Here is a 19,766-nt window from a genome sequence, read left to right on the forward strand (position 1 = left end):
GGTATTTAGAGTCGTGGCTGAAGTGAGCGTTAGAATTCTAACGACAAAACTCCAGCCGCAGAAAAAAGTCAGTAGTTAAGAGCTTTCTGGGCTAACGCCGGTTTATAAAGCTCTTAACTACTGTGCTCTAAAGTACACTAACACCCATAAACTACCTATGTACCCCTAAACCGAGGCCCCCCCACATCGCCGCCACTCTATAAAAATTTTTTAACCCCTAATCTTCCGCTCCGTACACTGCCGCCAACTACGTTATCCCTATGTACCCCATATCTGCTGCCCCTAACACCGCCGACCCCTATATTATATTTATTAACCCCTAATCTGCCCCCCACAAGGTCGCCGCCAGCTACCTACACTTATTAACCCCTAATCTGCCGTCCGCATGCCGCCGCCAGCTACATTATAGCTATGTACCCGTAATCTGCTGCCCCTAACACCGCCGACCCCTATATTATATTTATTAACCCCTAATCTGCCCCCCACAACGTCGCCTCCACCTGCCTACACTTATTAACCCCTAATCTGCCGAGCGGACCGCACCGCTATTATAATAAAGTTATTAACCCCTAATCCGCCTCACTCCCGCCTCAATAACCCTATAATAAATAGTATTAACCCCTAATCTGCCCTCCCTAACATCGCCGACACCTAACTTCAAGTATTAACCCCTAATCTGCCGATCGGAGCTCACCGCTACTCTAATAAATATTTTAACCCCTAAAGCTAATTTTAACCCTAACCCTAACACCCCCCTAAATTAAATATAATTTTATTCTAACGAAATAAATTAACTCTTATTAAATAAATGATTCCTATTTAAAGCTAAATACTTACCTGTAAAATAAACCCTAATATAGCTACAATATAAATTATAATTATATTGTAGCTATTTTAGGATTAATATTTATTTTACAGGTAACTTTGTATTTATTTTAACCAGGTACAATAGCTATTAAATAGTTAAGAACTATTTAATAGCTAAAATAGTTAAAATAATTACAAAATTACCTGTAAAATAAATCCTAACCTAAGTTACAATTAAACCTAACACTACACTATCAATAAATTAATTAAATAAAATACCTACAATTATCTACAATTAAACCTAACACTACACTATCAATAAATTATTTAAATACAATATCTACAAATAAATACAATGAAATAAACTAACTAAAGTACAAAAAATAAAAAAGAACTAAGTTACAAAAAATAAAAAAATATTTACAAACATTAGAAAAATATTACAACAATTTTAAACTAATTACACCTACTCTAAGCCCCCTAATAAAATAACAAAGCCCCCCAAAATAAAAAAATGCCCTACCCTATTCTAAATTAAAAAAGTTCAAAGCTCTTTTACCTTACCAGCCCTGAACAGGTCCCTTTGCGGGGCATGCCCCAAAGAATTCAGCTCTTTTGCCTGTAAAACAAACACATACAATACCCCCCCCAACATTACAACCCACCACCCACATACCCCTAATCTAACCCAAACCCCCCTTAAATAAACCTAACACTAAGCCCCTGAAGATCTTCCTACCTTATCTTCACCATACCAGGTTCACCGATCGGTCCTCGGAAGTCTTGATCCAAGCCTCGGAAGTGTTGATCCAAGCCCAAGCGGGGGGCTGAAGAGTGACGTCCATCCTCGGGCTGAAGTCTGGATCCAAGCGGCGGCTGAAGAAATCCATCATCGGGCTGAAGTCGGAAGTCCATCATCGGGATGAAGTCTTCAATCTTCTTTCTTCTGGAGCGGAGCGGAGCCATCTTCTTCCAAGCCGACGCGGAACATCCTCTTCAACCGACGCCTACTCGCCGAATGATGGTTCCTTTAAATGACGTCATCCAAGATGGCGTCCCTCGAATTCCGATTGGCTGATAGGATTCTATAAGCCAATCGGAATTAAGGTAGGAATATTCTGATTGTCTGATGGAATCAGCCAATCAGAATCAAGTTCAATCCGATTGGCTGATCCGATCAGCCAATCAGATTGAGCTCGCATTCTATTGGCTGATCGGAACAGCCAATAGAATGCGAGCTCAATCTGATTGGCTGATTGAATCAGCCAATCGGATTGAACTTGATTCTGATTGGCTGATTCCATCAGTCAATCAGAATTTTCCTACCTTAATTCCGATTGGCTGATAGAATCCTATCAGCCAATTGGAATTCGAGGGACGCCATCTTGGATGACGTCCCTTAAAGGAACCGTCATTCGTCGGGAAGTCGTCGGTGAAGATGGATGTTCCGCGTCGGCGGGATGAACATGGATCCGGAAGAAAGAAGATTGAAGATGCCGTTGATAGAAGACTTCAGCCGGATCATGGACCTCTTCAGCTCCCACTTGGATGAAGACTTCAGCCGGATCATGGACATCTTCAGCCCCCCGCTTGGGCTTGGATCAAGACATCGGAGGAGCTCTTCTGGATCGATCGGTGAACCTGGTATGGTGAAGATAAGGTAGGAAGATCTTCAGGGGCTTAGTGTTAGGTTTATTTAAGGGGGGTTTGGGTTAGATTAGGGGTATGTGGGTGGTGGGTTGTAATGTTGGGGGGGGGGGTATTGTATGTGTTTTTTTTACAGGCAAAAGAGCTGAATTCTTTGGGGCATGCCCCGCAAAGGGCCCTTTTCAGGGCTGGTAAGGTAAAAGAGCTTTGAACTTTTGTAATTTAGAATAGGGTAGGGCATTTTTTTATTTTGGGGGTCTTTGTTATTTTATTAGGGGGCTTAGAGTAGGTGTAATTAGTTTAAAATTGTTGTAATATTTTTCTAATGTTTGTAAATATTTTTTTATTTTTTGTAACTTAGTTCTTTTTTATTTTTTGTACTTTAGTTAGTTTATTTAATTGTAGTTATTTGTAGGTATTGTATTTAATTAATGTATTGATAGTGTAGTGTTAGGTTTAATTGTAGGTAATTGTAGGTATTTTATTTAATTAATTTATTGATAGTGTAGTGTTAGGTTTAATTGTAACTTAGGTTAGGATTTATTTTACAGGTAATTTTGTAATTATTTTAACTATTTTAGCTATTAAATAGTTCTTAACTATTTAATAGCTATTGTACCTGGTTAAAATAAATACAAAGTTACCTGTAAAATAAATATAAATCCTAAAATAGCTATAATATAATTATAATTTATATTGTAGCTATATTAGGGTTTATTTTACAGGTAAGTATTTAGCTTTAAATAGGAATAATTTATTTAATAAGAGTTAATTTATTTCGTTAGATTTAAAATTATATTTAACTTAGGGGGTTGTTAGTGTTAGGGTTAGACTTAGCTTTAGGGGTTAATACATTTATTAGAATAGCGGTGAGCTCCAGTTGGCAGATTAGGGGTTAATGTTTGAAGTTTGGTGTCGGCGATGTTAGGGAGGGCAGATTAGGGGTTAATACTATTTATTATAGGGTTATTGAGGCGGGAGTGAGGCGGATTAGGGGTAAATAACTTTATTATAATAGCGGTGCGGTCCGCTCGGCAGATTAGGGGTTAATAAGTGTAGGCAGGTGGAGGCGACGTTGTGAGGGGCAGATTAGGGGTTAATAAATATAATATAGGGGTCGGCGGTGTTAGGGACAGTAGATTAGGGGTACATAGGGATAATGTAAGTAGCGGCGGTTTACGGAGCGGCAGATTAGGGGTTAAAAAAATATGCAGGTGTCAGCGATAGCAGGGGCGGCAGAATAGGGGTTAATAAGTGTAAGGTTAGGGGTGTTTAGACTCGGGGTACATGTTAGAGTGTTAGGTGCAGACGTAGGAAGTGTTTCCCCATAGCAAACAATGGGGCTGCGTTAGGAGCTGAACGCGGCTTTTTTGCAGGTGTTAGGTTTTTTTTCAGTTCAAACAGCCCCATTGTTTTCTATGGGGGAATCGTGCACGAGCACGTTTTTGAAGCTGGCCGCGTCTGTAAGCACCGCTGGTATCGAGAGATGAAGTTGCGTTAAATATGCTCTACGCTCCTTTTTTGGAGCCTAACGCAGCCATTCTGTGAACTCTCAATACCAGCGGTATTTAAAAGGTGCGGCCAGAAAAAAGCACGTGTAGCTAACGCACCCCTTTGGCCACAGAACTCTAAATCTAGGCGTTAGTGTTTTAGTTATTTTTGGCGATGTGGGTGTACGGCGGTTTAGGGGTTAATAGCTTTATTTAGAGTTTTAGTTAGTGTCGGCGATGTCGGAAAACGGCGGTTTAGAGGTTAATAGGTTAAGTTGGTGTTGGCGATGTCGGAAACTGCGGTTTAGGGATTAATAACTTTATTTAGTGTCGGCGATGTCGGGTAACGTCAGTTTAGAGGTTAATAAGTTTAGTTAGTGTCGGGGAATGGCGGTTTAGGGGTTAATAGCTTTATTTAGTGTTTTAGTTAGTGTCTGCGATGTCGGGGAACTGCGGTTTAGATTAGAACAATTAAACAATTTGAATATAATTAAAGAATGGATCCAAAAATTCGGAAACTGATTTATTCGTTTTCAGGATTTTAGTTATGGTGATGATTCAGAAATTCGGATTCATTCGAATCTCCGAATCGGCCAAATTTCGGCTGAAACCAATTGCACATGTCTATAATCTAGGCCTTTATGTTTTATTCAATAAAACTATTTCTTTATTGTAAGAATGTTAGAACATCAGAGAACCCCCGGACCTGAGATACCTTTTTTTGTGCCTTTTCCATTTCTGTATCTTTCTGTTTATCACCTGACCTTCACCTCTGATGCCAATTGGCTTACCTGAGACTGAGGCTAACGGATGGGAAAGGCATAGACCCCAAAATACTTGTGATGTTAGAATAGTCTCTCAGTGAGGGGGAACTGTTTACCCATAGCACAGTATAATGTATGAGTCCTCTGTTTAACTCTCTGTCTGCATCCTCAGGTGTTTCAGAAGGAGCTGGGTAAGAGGGCGAGCAGCATGAAGACCCTGAAGCACTCTGTGCGGGACCTGAGCAGGGGAGGAGGCAGCACAGATTCCCATTGGCTGCAGAGACAAATGGAGGAGCTCGGTCACCGCTGGGACCTGGTGTGCCAGTTGTCTGTCAGCAAGCAGGCTCGTCTGGAGGCATCTCTGCAACAGGTTAGATTGTCTCTGTACCTGTGTGTATGTCTGACATTATGTGTGTGCCTATCTATCTATCTATCTATCTATCTAGTTCAAAGAAAGGGACTTGCATTTACACCTCAAATAGTGTCCAAAAGCCCCTTCCTTTTGGGCACTGAAACGTCACTGAGATAAATTTTCTATGATTATTAAAAGTCCAGAAAGTGCAGATTTTACTTTATATATATATATATATATATATATATATATATATATATATATACAAAACATGGAGGGGGACTGCACCCTCAAACTGGACTGGGTACACACTCCATGACCCTGCAACATGCTCAGCCCTGGGTGCTCACAGGCACTCACAGGAAGCTGTGCTGTCCCCAGAGTCACTGGCAGTTAACCCCAGACAGGTCTGGGTGCAAGGCCCATAGGAAAAATTACAAAACAAATTAATACAACACACAGAGAAAGTCCAGCACTAACTTGCAAGCTCTCAGCTAAGATTAAAAGCAAAAATGGAAGGGTTAGTTACCGCATCTGGCCAAATGGGACAAGCTCAGGTACCACATCAAGGTCCCTTTCAAAACCTGGCTCCCTAAACCAGCCAAACAATGCAAGCTTTTAATAAAAAAACTGGGAACAAGTGAAGGGTAAACAGGCTTATGTAATAACCCTAGGCATATACAAAACACGGAAGGGGACTGCACTCTCAGACTGGACTGGGTAAACATTCCATGACCCTGCAACATGCTCAGCCCTGGTTGCTCACTGGCACTCACAGGAAGCTGTGCTGTCCCCAAAGTCACAGGCAGTTAACCCCAGACAGGTCTGGGTGCAAGGCCCATAGGGAAAATTACAAAACAAATTGATACAACACACAGAGAAAGTCCAGCATTCGCTTACAAGCTCTCAGCTAAGATAAAAAGCAAAAATGGAAGAGTTAGTTACCGCATTTGGCCAAATGGGACAAGCTCAGGTATCATGTCAAGGTCCCTTTCAAAACCTGGGTCCCTAAACCAGCCAAAAAATGCAAGCTCTCAATCCAACAAACTAGGAACAAGTGAAGGGTGCACAGGCTTATGTAATCACCCTAGAGATATACAAAACAGGGGACTGCACTCTCAGACTGGACTGTAAAAATTAAGAGACCCCTGCAAAAATATAAATTTCTCTGGTTTTACTATTTATAGGTTTGTGTTTGATTAAAATAAACATTTTTGTTTTATTCTATAAACTACTGACAACATTTCTCTCAAATTCCAAATAAAAATATTGTCATATAGAGCATTGATCTGCAGAAAATGACAACTGGTTAAAATAACAGAAATCAGTATTTGGTGGAATAACCCTGATTATTAGTCACAGCTGGGCATGACAGGGTCTTGATCTGGGGGTCCTCCATCCACACCTTGATTGGCCTGGCTGGGTGGCATAGAGCATTGTCCTGATTATCTCTGATGAGTCTACTTTTCAGCTTAAAGTGAATGTAAATTTAGATGATAAAGTGCCCGGTTTTTAAAAATCCGATTAAAAACAGGGACAGTTTAATTCATCAAATTTACATTTCACTCGTGTTGTGAAAATACTTAACTTTTAATCTTGACAGCTGCTCCGGCGATTCCCCCGGTCATCGCAAGCCTCTTCATACGTCAGAAATGACGGATCAGTCATCCTCCAATCATGGCTCCCCCCCCCCAGGGGAATCTGTGTCAGATTCAACACCGTGATTGGAGGAAGCCGGATTCCTCATTTTAGACTCAGGAAGAGGCTTTGCGATGGGCGGGGGAAGCGATGCAGTGGCTGTCAAGATTAAAAGGTATTTTCACAACACAAGTGAAATGTAAATTATGATGAATTAAAGTGCCCCTGTTTTTAATCAGATTTTTAAAAGCCGGGCACTTTATCATAAAAATTTACTTTCACTTTTACCCAACACCTCGTCATCTAATAGTTAGACAGAGACCTAGAGAGCCTACAAGCCACAGTGTCTTCCACCCACTGGGAAATTTGGTGGAGGATAGGTGATGACCTGGGTGTGCTTCAGCAATGCTGGAATCGTTAGATTTTTCTTTGTGAAGGACGCATGCATCAAACCATCAAACAAAGCCGAGCTGCTTGATTTTTTTGTGCCAGGAGTGGCTTATGTCACCCAACAGCAATGTGAGAGACTGGTGGAGAGCAGCCAAATCAGGGTTATCCCACCAATTATTGATTTCTGAGTTCTTGCGAAGTTAAAATATTAGTATTGTGATGTTTAAAAATGAATATGAACTTGTTTTCTTTGCATTATTTGAGGTCTGAAAACGACATCTTTTTTGTTATTTTGACCAGTTGTCATTTTCTGCAATTAAATGCTCTACATGAAAATATTTTATTTGGAATTTGGGAGAAATGTCAGTAGTTTATAGAATAAAACAAAAATGTTCCTTTTACTCAACGCATAGCTATAAAGAGTAAAATATACATATGCTTGCCTAAATTTGAGCTAGAAAGACTATGGGGCCAATTTATGAAAGTGCGAGCGGACATGATACGATGTAGCATATCATATCCGCTGCACATCGATAAATGCTGACAGCATACGGTGTCGGCATTTATCATTGCACCAGCAGTGGGTGTCAATCAACCCGATCGTATAGGATCGGGCATAATGATGTCCGCAACCTCAGAGCAGGTGGGCAAGTTATGGAGCAGCGCTCTTTAGACCGTTGCTTCATAACTGCTGTTGGGGCGAGCCTGAAGGCTCTCGCGGAAACAGGGGAATCATGCTCCATTCGGAGCTTGATAATTCGGCCCCTATGTGCATATATATTTGTTAATTATACGTGTTTGTATAATATTATGGGCTAGATTATGAGTGGATCGCTATTAATTGCTCCCGCTGCTCAGCGCGTTGAACGTAAAATGTTTTTGCACGAGCGCTAACAAATGTGCAAAAGCCAAACTTAGAATATCCTGACCATTTTAACTTATTCCCCATAGACTTCAATGGAGTGTGAAAAGTGTGGAAAAAGAACTAACACCGATGCGCGCAAACATCAACGATAAGCCAATTTTCACTTGCTTGCAACAGTTAAATACTTTATATGTATGCCTATATGTTTATATGTGTGCCTGTATGTTTATATGTGTGCCTGTATGTGTGTAGGTTTATATGTGTGCCTGTATGTTTTTATGTCTGTGTGTTTATATGTGTTAGGTATGTCTGTAGGTTTATGTGTGTGCCTGTATGTTTTTATGTCTGTGTGTTTATATGTGTTAGGTATGTCTGTAGGTTTATGTGTGTTTATATGTGTGCCTGTATGTGTGTAGGTTTATATGTCTGTGTGTTTATATGTGTTCGGTATGTCTTTAGGTTTATGTGTGTGCCCGTATGATTGTATATATATATCTGTGTGTTTATATGTGTTAGGTATGTCTGTAGGTATATGTGTGTGCCCATATGATTGTATAAATATATCTGTGTGTTTATATGTGTGCCTGTATGTGTGTAGGTTTATATGTCTGTGTGTTTATATGTGTTAGATATGTCTGTAGGTTTATGTGTGTGCCCGTATGATTGTATATATATCTCTGTGTGCCTGTATGTGTGCCTGTATGTTTATATGTCTGTGTGTTTATATGTGTTCGGTATGTCTGTAGGTTTATGTGTGTGCCTGTATGTTTTTATGTCTGTGTGTTTATATGTGTTAGGTATGTCTGTAGGTTTATGTGTGTGCCTGTATGTTTTTATGTCTGTGTGTTTATATGTGTTAGGTATGTCTGTAGGTTTATGTGTGTGCCTGTATGTTTTTATGTCTGTGTGTTTATATGTGTTAGGTATGTCTGTAGGTTTATGTGTGTTTATATGTGTGCCTGTATGTGTGTAGGTTTATATGTCTGTGTGTTTATATGTGTTCGGTATGTCTTTAGGTTTATGTGTGTGCCCGTATGATTGTATATATATATCTGTGTGTTTATATGTGTTAGGTATGTCTGTAGGTTTATGTGTGTGCCCATATGATTGTATAAATATATCTGTGTGTTTATATGTGTGCCTGTATGTGTGTAGGTTTATATGTCTGTGTGTTTATATGTGTTAGATATGTCTGTAGGTTTATGTGTGTGCCCGTATGATTGTATATATATCTCTGTGTGCCTGTATGTGTGCCTGTATGTTTATATGTCTGTGTGTTTATATGTGTTCGGTATGTCTGTAGGTTTATGTGTGTCCCCGTATGATTGTATAAATATATCTGTGTGTTTATATGTGTGCCTGTATGTGTGTAGGTTTATATGTCTGTGTGTTTATATGTGTTAGATATGTCTTTAGGTTTATGTGTGTGCCCGTATGATTGTATATATATCTCTGTGTGCCTGTATGTGTGCCTGTATGTTTATATGTCTGTGTGTTTATATGTGTGTCTGTAGATTCTGTATTCCTGTTTGTGTTTATCATTTTTATAATTGGTCAGTATTTCCCAAGGTAAGTTTATGGGTCTTCAAGACTATTGGATGCTGTGTTTCTTTGACACATCATTTCCCCAGAGGTTTTGCTATAACACTGCACACATTTTCAATACAAAATCAAACCTTGATAGTAGATAACAACTAAAATATACGTCAAGCCTGCACATATTTCCTTGTGAAGTGTAAGTCATATAATACATAAACACGCTTGTATTCTCTGACAGTAATTACCATCTCTACTGGAGGTCTGCTCTATGAACCACACTTTATATAAAGAAGAGCTTCTACATATTGCCCCTGAATTTACTATGCTCTATAAGCTATAATCTGTGCCTTTTTCTGCAGGCGGAGGAGTTCCACACTTTGGTGAACACATTCCTGCAGTGTCTCAGTGAGTCTGAGCGCACACTCAAGTATGGCGTTATCCCAGAAGAGGAGCAGGCACTACTGGAGTGTCAGAGACAACAGCAGGTGTGAAGCTTCTCCTGGTTATACCTGTGATTCAGTGGGTCCCTGGTTATACCTGTCATTCAGCTGGTCCCTGGTTATACCTGTCATTCAGCTAGTCCCTGGTTATACCTGTCATTCAGCTGGTCCCTGGTTATACCTGTCATTCAGCTGGTCCCTGTTTATATCTGTCATTCAGCTGGTCCCTGGTTATACCTGTCATTCAGCTGGTCCCTGGTTATACCTGTCATTCAGCTAGTCCCTGGTTATACCTGTCATTCAACTAGTCCCTGGTTATACATGTCATTCAGCTGGTCCCTGGTTATACCTGTCATTCAGCGGGTCCCTGGTTATACCTGTCATTCAGCGGGTCCCTGGTTATACCTGTCATTCAGCTGGTCCCTGGTTATACCTGTCATTCAGCTTGTCCCTGGTTATACCTGTCATTCAGCTGGTCCCTGGTTATACCTGTCATTCAGCTGGTCCCTGGTTATACCTGTCATTCAGCTGGTCCCTGGTTATACCTGTCATTCAGCTGGTCCCTGGTTATATCTGTCATTCAGCTTGTCCCTGGTTATACCTGTCATTCAGCGGGTCCCTGGTTATACCTGTCATTCAGCTTGTCCCTGGTTATACCTGTCATTCAGCTGGTCCCTGGTTATACCTCTCATTCAGCTGGTCCCTGGTTATACCTGTCATTCAGCGGGTCCCTGGTTATACCCGTCATTCAGCTAGTCCCTGGTTATACCTGTCATTCAGCTAGTCCCTGGTTATACCTGTCATTCAGCTGGTCCCTGGTTATACCTGTCATTCAGCTGGTCCCTGGTTATACCTGTCATTCAGCGGGTCCCTGGTTATACCTGTCATTCAGCTGGTCCCTGGTTATACCTGTCATTCAGCTGCTCCCTGGTTATACCTCTCATTCAGCGGGTCCCTGGTTATACCTGTCATTCAGCTGGTCCCTGGTTATACCTGTCATTCAGCTAGTCCCTGGTTATACCTGTCATTCAGCTAGTCCCTGGTTATACCTGTCATTCAGCTAGTCCCTGGTTATACCTGTCATTCAACTGGTCCCTGGTTATACCTGTCATTCAGCTGGTCCCTGGTTATACCTGTCATTCAGCTGGTCCCTGGTTATACCTGTCATTCAGCTGGTCCCTGGTTATACCTGTCATTCAGCGGGTCCCTGGTTATACCTGTCATTCAGCTGGTCCCTGGTTATACCTGTCATTCAGCTGGTCCCTGGTTATACCTGTCATTCAGCGGGTCCCTGGTTTTACCTGTCATGCAGCTGGTCCCTGGTTATACCTGTCATTCAGCTGATCCCTGGTTATACCTGTCATTCAGCTGATCCCTGGTTATACCTGTCATTCAGTGGGTACCTGGTTATACCTGTCATTCAGCGGGTCCCTGGTTATACCTGTCATTCAGTGGGTCCCTGGTTATACCTGTCATTCAGCGGGTCCCTGGTTATACCTGTCATTCAGCTGGTCCCTGGTTATACCTGTCATTCAGTGGGTCCCTGGTTATACCTGTCATTCAGTAAGTCCCTGGTTATACCTGTCATTCAGCTGGTCCCTGGTTATACCTGTCATTCAGCGGGTCCCTGGTTATACCTCTCATTCAGCGGGTCCCTGGTTATACCTGTCATTCAGCTGGTCCCTGGTTATCCCTGTCATTCAGCTGGTCCCTGGTTATACCTCTCATTCAGCGGGTCCCTGGTTATACCTCTCATTCAGCTAGTCCCTGGTTATACCTGTCATTCAGCTGGTCCCTGGTTATACCTCTCATTCAGCGGGTCCCTGGTTATACCTGTCATTCAGCTTGTCCCTGGTTATACCTGTCATTCAGCAGGTCCCTGGTTATCCTTGTCATTCAGCAGGTCCCTGGTTATACCTGTCATTCAGCTAGTCCCTGGTTATACCTGTCATTCAGCTGGTCCCTGGTTATACCTGTCATTCAGCGGGTCCCTGGTTATACCTGTCATTCAGCGGGTCCCTGGTTATACCTGTCATTCAGCTGGTCCCTGGTTATACCTGTCATTCAGCTGGTCCCTGGTTATACCTGTCATTCAGTGGGTCCCTGGTTATACCTGTCATTCAGCTAGTCCCTGGTTATACCTGTCATTCAGCTGGTCCCTGGTTATACCTGTCATTCAGCGGGTCCCTGGTTATACCTGTCATTCAGCGGGTCCCTGGTTATACCTGTCATTCAGCTGGTCCCTGGTTATACCTGTCATTCAGCTGGTCCCTGGTTATACCTGTCATTCAGTGGGTCCCTGGTTATACCTGTCATTCAGTGGATCCCTGGTTATACCTGTCATTCAGTGGATCCCTGGTTATACCTGTCATTCAGTGGGTCCCTGGTTATACCTGTCATTCAGCTGGTCCCTGGTTATACCTGTCATTCAGCGGGTCCCTGCTTGTCACTCACTTCTGTTCCCAACCAGATGATTTTTAGTATTGTGCTACCCCAGATATGTCCCCTCCCTGTCTCTTGCTCTATTCCTCTCTCTTCTATTTTACCCCAAGACCCCCTACAGCCGTCCTATTGTTTTATGCCCTGTATTCTCTTTCTTCTGTGTATTTGTCACATTTGTCTACAAATCTCACCTGCACTTACTTCTCTCATTCCTCCTCCCTACTCTCTCTGTATTCTATTCTAATTCATTCTCTCTCATGTCCTCTGTTCCTCATCATTTACCCTCTGTGCCTGATATTTACTTCTATTTGCTCATCTCTGGTTTTCTCTCCTGTGTGTGTTGTACCTTCTTACCTTCCTGATAGTCATTTCCCCGTACCCACCTCAGTCTCTGTGCCCACCTCAGTCTCTGTGCCCACCTCAGTCTCTGTGCCCACCTCAGTCTCTGTGCCCACCTCAGTCTCTTCATTCCTATCCCATTCACATGCTGGTATCAGCTCTGTATATCAGCTCCATTTCATTCTCTGTCTTAATCTCCGCATTGCACCTCCCTCTAGGAGCGCAATAACCAAGGTGAGGGGAGCTAGAGGTATAATTAGTGGTGATTGTATGTTACTGTGTAACCTAAATAAAAGTTTATGCTTAAGCGTTATGGTTGAAAAAATAATATATTTATTTTAAAACACTTTAAAACATGTGCATAGTAAAAGTATAGAGCTCTATTACTTTAAGACATATAAAACAAAATATACAAATTGTAATAACAATAATTGAAGCTTGAAAATAGTTGCTAAAATATTGTACACTTATTTGCTTGCTTAAATATTGTACACTTTTTGCTTGCTTCTGTGTTATATACGGTCCCTTTTAAGGCTTTAAAAGTTTAGTATTAATGTTCTTCTAGTACTCACGATTTTGTCTTGAGTATAAAAGGCTTTTTAGCTTTATGGGGTTATAAAAAACGTTGTGGAGGCAAAATACGTTTGGAGTAAATACAGCCTTAAAGTTGACAATCTTGCTTTTTGTAGTTTTGGAGGTTAATATGAACAAGCTGTTGATTTGTTTCTATTTCCTTTGTTAGGCTGATACAATGTATATCTCCAATTTGTTGTACTAGAGAAAAGTCTTAGCCGTTTTAGCGCTGATAAGGTGCTTGAAAGTTCCTCAAATTTTTCGTGAGGGTTTTAAATTGAATTATCCGTTGGTCTCTGAGACTGTGTACCCTATTATGTACTAGTATGCTATTCAGGGTTTGCTGGAGTCTCTAAGAGGCTTATAGCGTTTGAAAATTCCTCAATCTTTAGCAGGAGTTTGTTTGCGAATTACCGTTGGTCTCTGAGACTGTATACCCTATTTAGTGCTAGTATGCTATTCAGGGTTTGCAGGAGTCTCTAAGAGGCTTATAGCGTTTGAAAATTCCTCAATCTTTAGCAGGAGTTTGTTTGCGAATTACCGTTGGTCTCTGAGACTGTTTACCCTTTAGAATTTGTTCAGGGTTTGCAGGAGTCTCTAAGAGGCAGTTCTGTCTGTTGTCCGATGATTTTCTTCTTTTGCGCTTATTATTTCAAGCGCTAGGTAGAGCTGAATCCGTTGAAAGGAAAATAGTTCTTGTCCCACAGTGTGGGCATTAACTGTCAAAGAGGGTGCGCACTCAGGTGCGCACCCTGAGTGCGCACCCTCTTTGACAGTTAATGCCCACACTGTGGGACAAGAACTATTTTCCTTTCAACGGATTCAGCTCTACCTAGCGCTTGAAATAATAAGCGCAAAAGAAGAAAATCATCGGACAACAGACAGAACTGCCTCTTAGAGACTCCTGCAAACCCTGAACAAATTCTAAAGGGTAAACAGTCTCAGAGACCAACGGTAATTCGCAAACAAACTCCTGCTAAAGATTGAGGAATTTTCAAACGCTATAAGCCTCTTAGAGACTCCTGCAAACCCTGAATAGCATACTAGCACTAAATAGGGTATACAGTCTCAGAGACCAACGGTAATTCGCAAACAAACTCCTGCTAAAGATTGAGGAATTTTCAAACGCTATAAGCCTCTTAGAGACTCCAGCAAACCCTGAATAGCATACTAGTACATAATAGGGTACACAGTCTCAGAGACCAACGGATAATTCAATTTAAAACCCTCACGAAAAATTTGAGGAACTTTCAAGCACCTTATCAGCGCTAAAACGGCTAAGACTTTTCTCTAGTACAACAAATTGGAGATATACATTGTATCAGCCTAACAAAGGAAATAGAAACAAATCAACAGCTTGTTCATATTAACCTCCAAAACTACAAAAAGCAAGATTGTCAACTTTAAGGCTGTATTTACTCCAAACGTATTTTGCCTCCACAACGTTTTTTATAACCCCATAAAGCTAAAAAGCCTTTTATACTCAAGACAAAATCGTGAGTACTAGAAGAACATTAATACTAAACTTTTAAAGCCTTAAAAGGGACCGTATATAACACAGAAGCAAGCAAAAAGTGTACAATATTTAAGCAAGCAAATAAGTGTACAATATTTTAGCAACTATTTTCAAGCTTCAATTATTGTTATTACAATTTGTATATTTTGTTTTATATGTCTTAAAGTAATAGAGCTCTATACTTTTACTATGCACATGTTTTAAAGTGTTTTAAAATAAATATATTATTTTTTCAACCATAACGCTTAAGCATAAACTTTTATTTAGGTTACACAGTAACATACAATCACCACTAATTATACCTCTAGCTCCCCTCACCTTGGTTATTGCGCTTCATTCTTAGACAGTTGTTTGAAGGAACAATTGTCACACTTGTAGGGTTTAGAGCGTGGTTATATTAACCAATTTTCCCAACATTAACACTCACCAGGTGCACTCACTCTAAACTTGTTTTTTCACCTCCCTCTAGGAGCTCATGAGCACCCTACAGTGTCAGCAGATGGCTCTGGAGTGTATTGTTTCCTTGGGGCAGGAGATACTGTCTGCCTGTCACCCTGACTCCATCATCACCATTAAATCATGGCTAAACATCAGCAGGACACGCTATCAGGAGGTGAGTAAAGCCCATAACAGTCTGATGTTGGTTATTGTGTGACAGAGTCATTAAATCACACTTTGTAGTGTGTGTGTGTGTATACGATCGTGCTGATTGACACCCCCTGCTAGCGACCAATTGGCCACGAATCTGCAGGGAGTGGCATTGCACAAGTAGTTCACAAGAACTTCTTGTGCAATGATAAATGCAGACAGCGTATGCTGTCGGCATTCATTGATGTCTGAGCGGATCATGTCAGACAGACCGATGATAAATCGGCCTCATAACCTTAAAGTAAAAGTAATCTTTAATGAATTAAAGGCCAGTATCAAATATTAGTCTTAAAAACAGGGTCACTTTAATTCATTAAAGTTTACAAAGATGCTTATTTTTAAAAAATTTGTACCTTTGTGCTATGGTAAACATAACGCCTATCCTCTGCCCACAGCTCCTACTGTATTTAGCAGAACAATGATGAATCTAGCTTCCATATATGTTATGCTGCATGCCAATAAGGCCATTAGGAAATATATTACTGTGTTATGCTTGGCCAATAAAATGATGCCACGCACCAGAAATGCCCACTTGTATCCACGTCTATATATTGTGCTTTTGGGTCCCACAATAAACGAGACATTTGCTAATGATAACCTGCCTGTGTGTGTTATTTTGGTAATTGTTTCCCAGACGTCTGAGAAGGTCACTGTTTTCCTCCAAGACTCATCTTCCAATATTGTCCCGGGATAATTCCTAACAGCGTCCAGCTCGTGGGGCAATGCAACAACCTTTATTTCATTAAAGTTTACTTTCACTTTAAGTGCAATTCTATTTACTGTTGTGGCATATTGATTCCTCCACTACACTTTACATATGTGTATTCCAACATCACTGGTTCAGAAACATTTACACTTCAATTCCATAGCAGACCATTCTGTAAAGTTAATCTGTTTTACCAATGGCTACATTAAAAACATCTTTTTTATATTCTAGGTAACATACGGCAGTTAGGCATTATAGTAAGATTAATATTAACAGTGCTTGGGTCTCATATATATATATATATATATACAGGGAGTGCAGAATTATTAGGCAAGTTGTATTTTTGAGGATTAATTTTATTATTGAACAACAACCATGTTCTCAATGAACCCAAAAAACTCATTAATATCAAAGCTGAATAGTTTTGGAAGTAGTTTTTAGTTTGTTTTTAGTTATAGCTATTTTAGGGGGATATATGTGTGTGCAGGTGACTATTACTGTGCATAATTATTAGGCAACTTAACAAAAAACAAATATATACCCATTTCAATTATTTATTTTTACCAGTGAAACCAATATAACATCTCAACATTCACAAATATACATTTCTGACATTCAAAAACAAAACAAAAACAAATCAGTGACCAATATAGCCACCTTTCTTTGCAAGGACACTCAAAAGCCTGCCATCCATGGATTCTGTCAGTGTTTTGATCTGTTCACCATCAACATTGCGTGCAGCAGCAACCACAGCCTCCCAGACACTGTTCAGAGAGGTGTACTGTTTTCCCTCCTTGTAAATCTCACATTTGATGATGGACCACAGGTTCTCAATGGGGTTCAGATCAGGTGAACAAGGAGGCCATGTCATTAGATTTTCTTCTTTTATACCCTTTCTTGCCAGCCACGCTGTGGAGTACTTGGACGCGTGTGATGGAGCATTTTCCTGCATGAAAATCATGTTTTTCTTGAAGGATGCAGACTTCTTCCTGTACCACTGCTTGAAGAAGGTGTCTTCCAGAAACTGGCAGTAGGACTGGGACTTGAGCTTGACTCCATCCTCAACCCGAAAAGGCCCCACAAGCTCATCTTTGATGATACCAGCCCAAACCAGTACTCCACCTCCACCTTGCTGGCGTCTGAGTCGGACTGGAGCTCTCTGCCCTTTACCAATCCAGCCACGGGCCCATCCATCTGGCCCATCAAGACTCACTCTCATTTCATCAGTCCATAAAACCTTAGAAAAATCAGTCTTGAGATATTTCGTGGCCCAGTCTTGATGTTTCAGCTTGTGTGTCTTGTTCAGTGGTGGTCATCTTTCAGCCTTTCTTACCTTGGCCATGTCTCTGGGTATTGCACACCTTGTGCTTTTGGGCACTCCGGTGATGTTGCAGCTCTGAAATATGGCCAAACTGGTGGCAAGTGGCATCTTGGCAGCTGCACGCTTGACTTTTCTCAGTTCATGGGCAGTTATTTTGCGCCTTGGTTTTTCCACACGCTTCTTGCGACCCTGTTGACTATTTTGAATGAAACGCTTGATTGTTCGATGATCACGCTTCAGAAGCTTTGCAATTTTAAGAGTGCTGCATCCCTCTGCAAGATATCTCACTATATTTGACTTTTCTGAGCCTGTCAAGTCCTTCTTTTGACCCATTTTGCCAAAGGAAAGGAAGTTGCCTAATAATTATGCACACCTGATATAGGGTGTTGATGTCATTAGACCACACCCCTTCTCATTACAGAGATGCACATCACCTAATATGCTTAATTGGTAGTAGGCTTTCGAGCCTATACAGCTTGGAGTAAGACAACATTCATAAAGAGGATGATGTGGTCAAAATACTCATTTGCCTAATAATTCTGCACTCCCTGTACACACAAATCCAAAGCAAGTCAATTCTGACCTATACTTATCATATACAGTACTCTGTTATATGCAGTAATCACAGTTCATATCTCTTACACGTGAGTGCATTACATGGTAATCGTTCTAGCATTTGTTACAGTTCCTGTGTATAGTACCATTAGTATAACACTGTTACAGTTCCTGTGTATAGTACCATTAGTATAACATTGTTACATAGTTATTAGTTACATTACATGATCACTGTCTAATAGATATTTGTTACAGTTCCTGTGTATAGCACCATTAGTATAACACTGTTACATAGTTATTAGGCACATTACATGATCACTGTCTAATAGATATGTGTTACAGTTCCTGTGTATAGTACCATTAGTATAACACTGTTACATAGTTATTAGTCTCATTACATGATCACTGTCTAATAGATATTTGTTACAATTCCTGTGTATAGTACCATTAGTAAAACATTGTTACATAGTTATTAGTCTCATTACATGATCACTGTCTAATAGATATTTGTTACAGTTCCTGTGTATAGTACCATTAGTATAACAGTGTTACATAGTTATTAGGCACATTACATGATCACTGTCTAATAGATATGTGTTACACTTCCTGTGTATAGTACCATTAGTATAACACTGTTACATAGTTATTAGGCACATTACATGATCACTGTCTAATAGATATGTGTTACAGTTCCTGTGTATAGTACCATTAGTATAACACTGTTACATAGTTATTAGGCACATTACATGATCACTGTCTAATAGATATGTGTTACAGTTCCTGTGTATAGTACCATTAGTATAACATTGTTACATAGTTATTAGATACATTACATGATCACTGTCTAATAGATATGTGTTACAGTTCCTGTGTATAGTACCATTAGTATAACACTGTTACATAGTTATTAGATACATTACATGATCACTGTCTAATAGATATTTGTTACAATTCCTGTGTATAGTACCATTAGTATAACAGTGTTACAGTTCCCGTGTATAGTACCATTAGTATAACACTGTTACAGTTCCTGTGTATAGTACCATTAGTATAACACTGTTACAGTTCCTGTGTATAGTACCATTAGTATAACATTGTTACATAGTTATTAGGCACATTACATGATCACTGTCTAATAGATATGTGTTACAGTTCCTGTGTATAGTACCATTAGTATAACACTGTTACATAGTTATTAGTCTCATTACATGATCACTGTCTAATAGATATTTGTTACAGTTCCTGTGTATAGTACCATTAGTATAACACTGTTACAGTTCCTGTGTATAGTACCATTAGTATAACACTGTTACATAGTTATTAGACACATTACATGATCACTGTCTAATAGATATTTGTTACAGTTCCTGTGTATAGTACCATTAGTATAACACTGTTACATAGTTATTAGGCACATTACATGATCACTGTCTAATAGATATTTGTTACAGTTCCTGTGTATAGTACCATTAGTATAACACTGTTACATAGTTATTAGATACATTACATGATCACTGTCTAATAGATGTTTGTTACAGTTCCTGTGTATAGTACCATTAGTATAACACTGTTACATAGTTATTAGGCACATTACATGATCACTGTCTAATAGATATGTGTTACAGTTCCTGTGTATAGTACCATTAGTATAACATTGTTACATAGTTATTAGGCACATTACATGATCACTGTCTAATAGATGTTTGTTACAGTTCCTGTGTATAGTACCATTAG

General features: G+C 40.1%; 1 protein-coding gene across 1 annotated transcript in view; it reads left to right on the top strand.

Moving 5' to 3' along the window:
• The window catches only part of LOC128661759 (microtubule-actin cross-linking factor 1, isoforms 6/7-like), a 253,447-nt gene that overhangs the window by 171,087 nt on the left and 62,594 nt on the right, over positions 1-19,766 (top strand). The window contains exons 14-16 of the mRNA XM_053715979.1: positions 4,881-5,078; positions 9,852-9,977; positions 15,272-15,415. Of these exons, the coding sequence (XP_053571954.1) occupies positions 4,881-5,078; positions 9,852-9,977; positions 15,272-15,415 (468 nt within the window). The remainder of the gene's footprint in view (positions 1-4,880; positions 5,079-9,851; positions 9,978-15,271; positions 15,416-19,766) is intronic.

Source organism: Bombina bombina, chromosome 5, assembly GCF_027579735.1.
Source record: "Bombina bombina isolate aBomBom1 chromosome 5, aBomBom1.pri, whole genome shotgun sequence".
Taxonomy (NCBI): domain Eukaryota; kingdom Metazoa; phylum Chordata; class Amphibia; order Anura; family Bombinatoridae; genus Bombina; species Bombina bombina.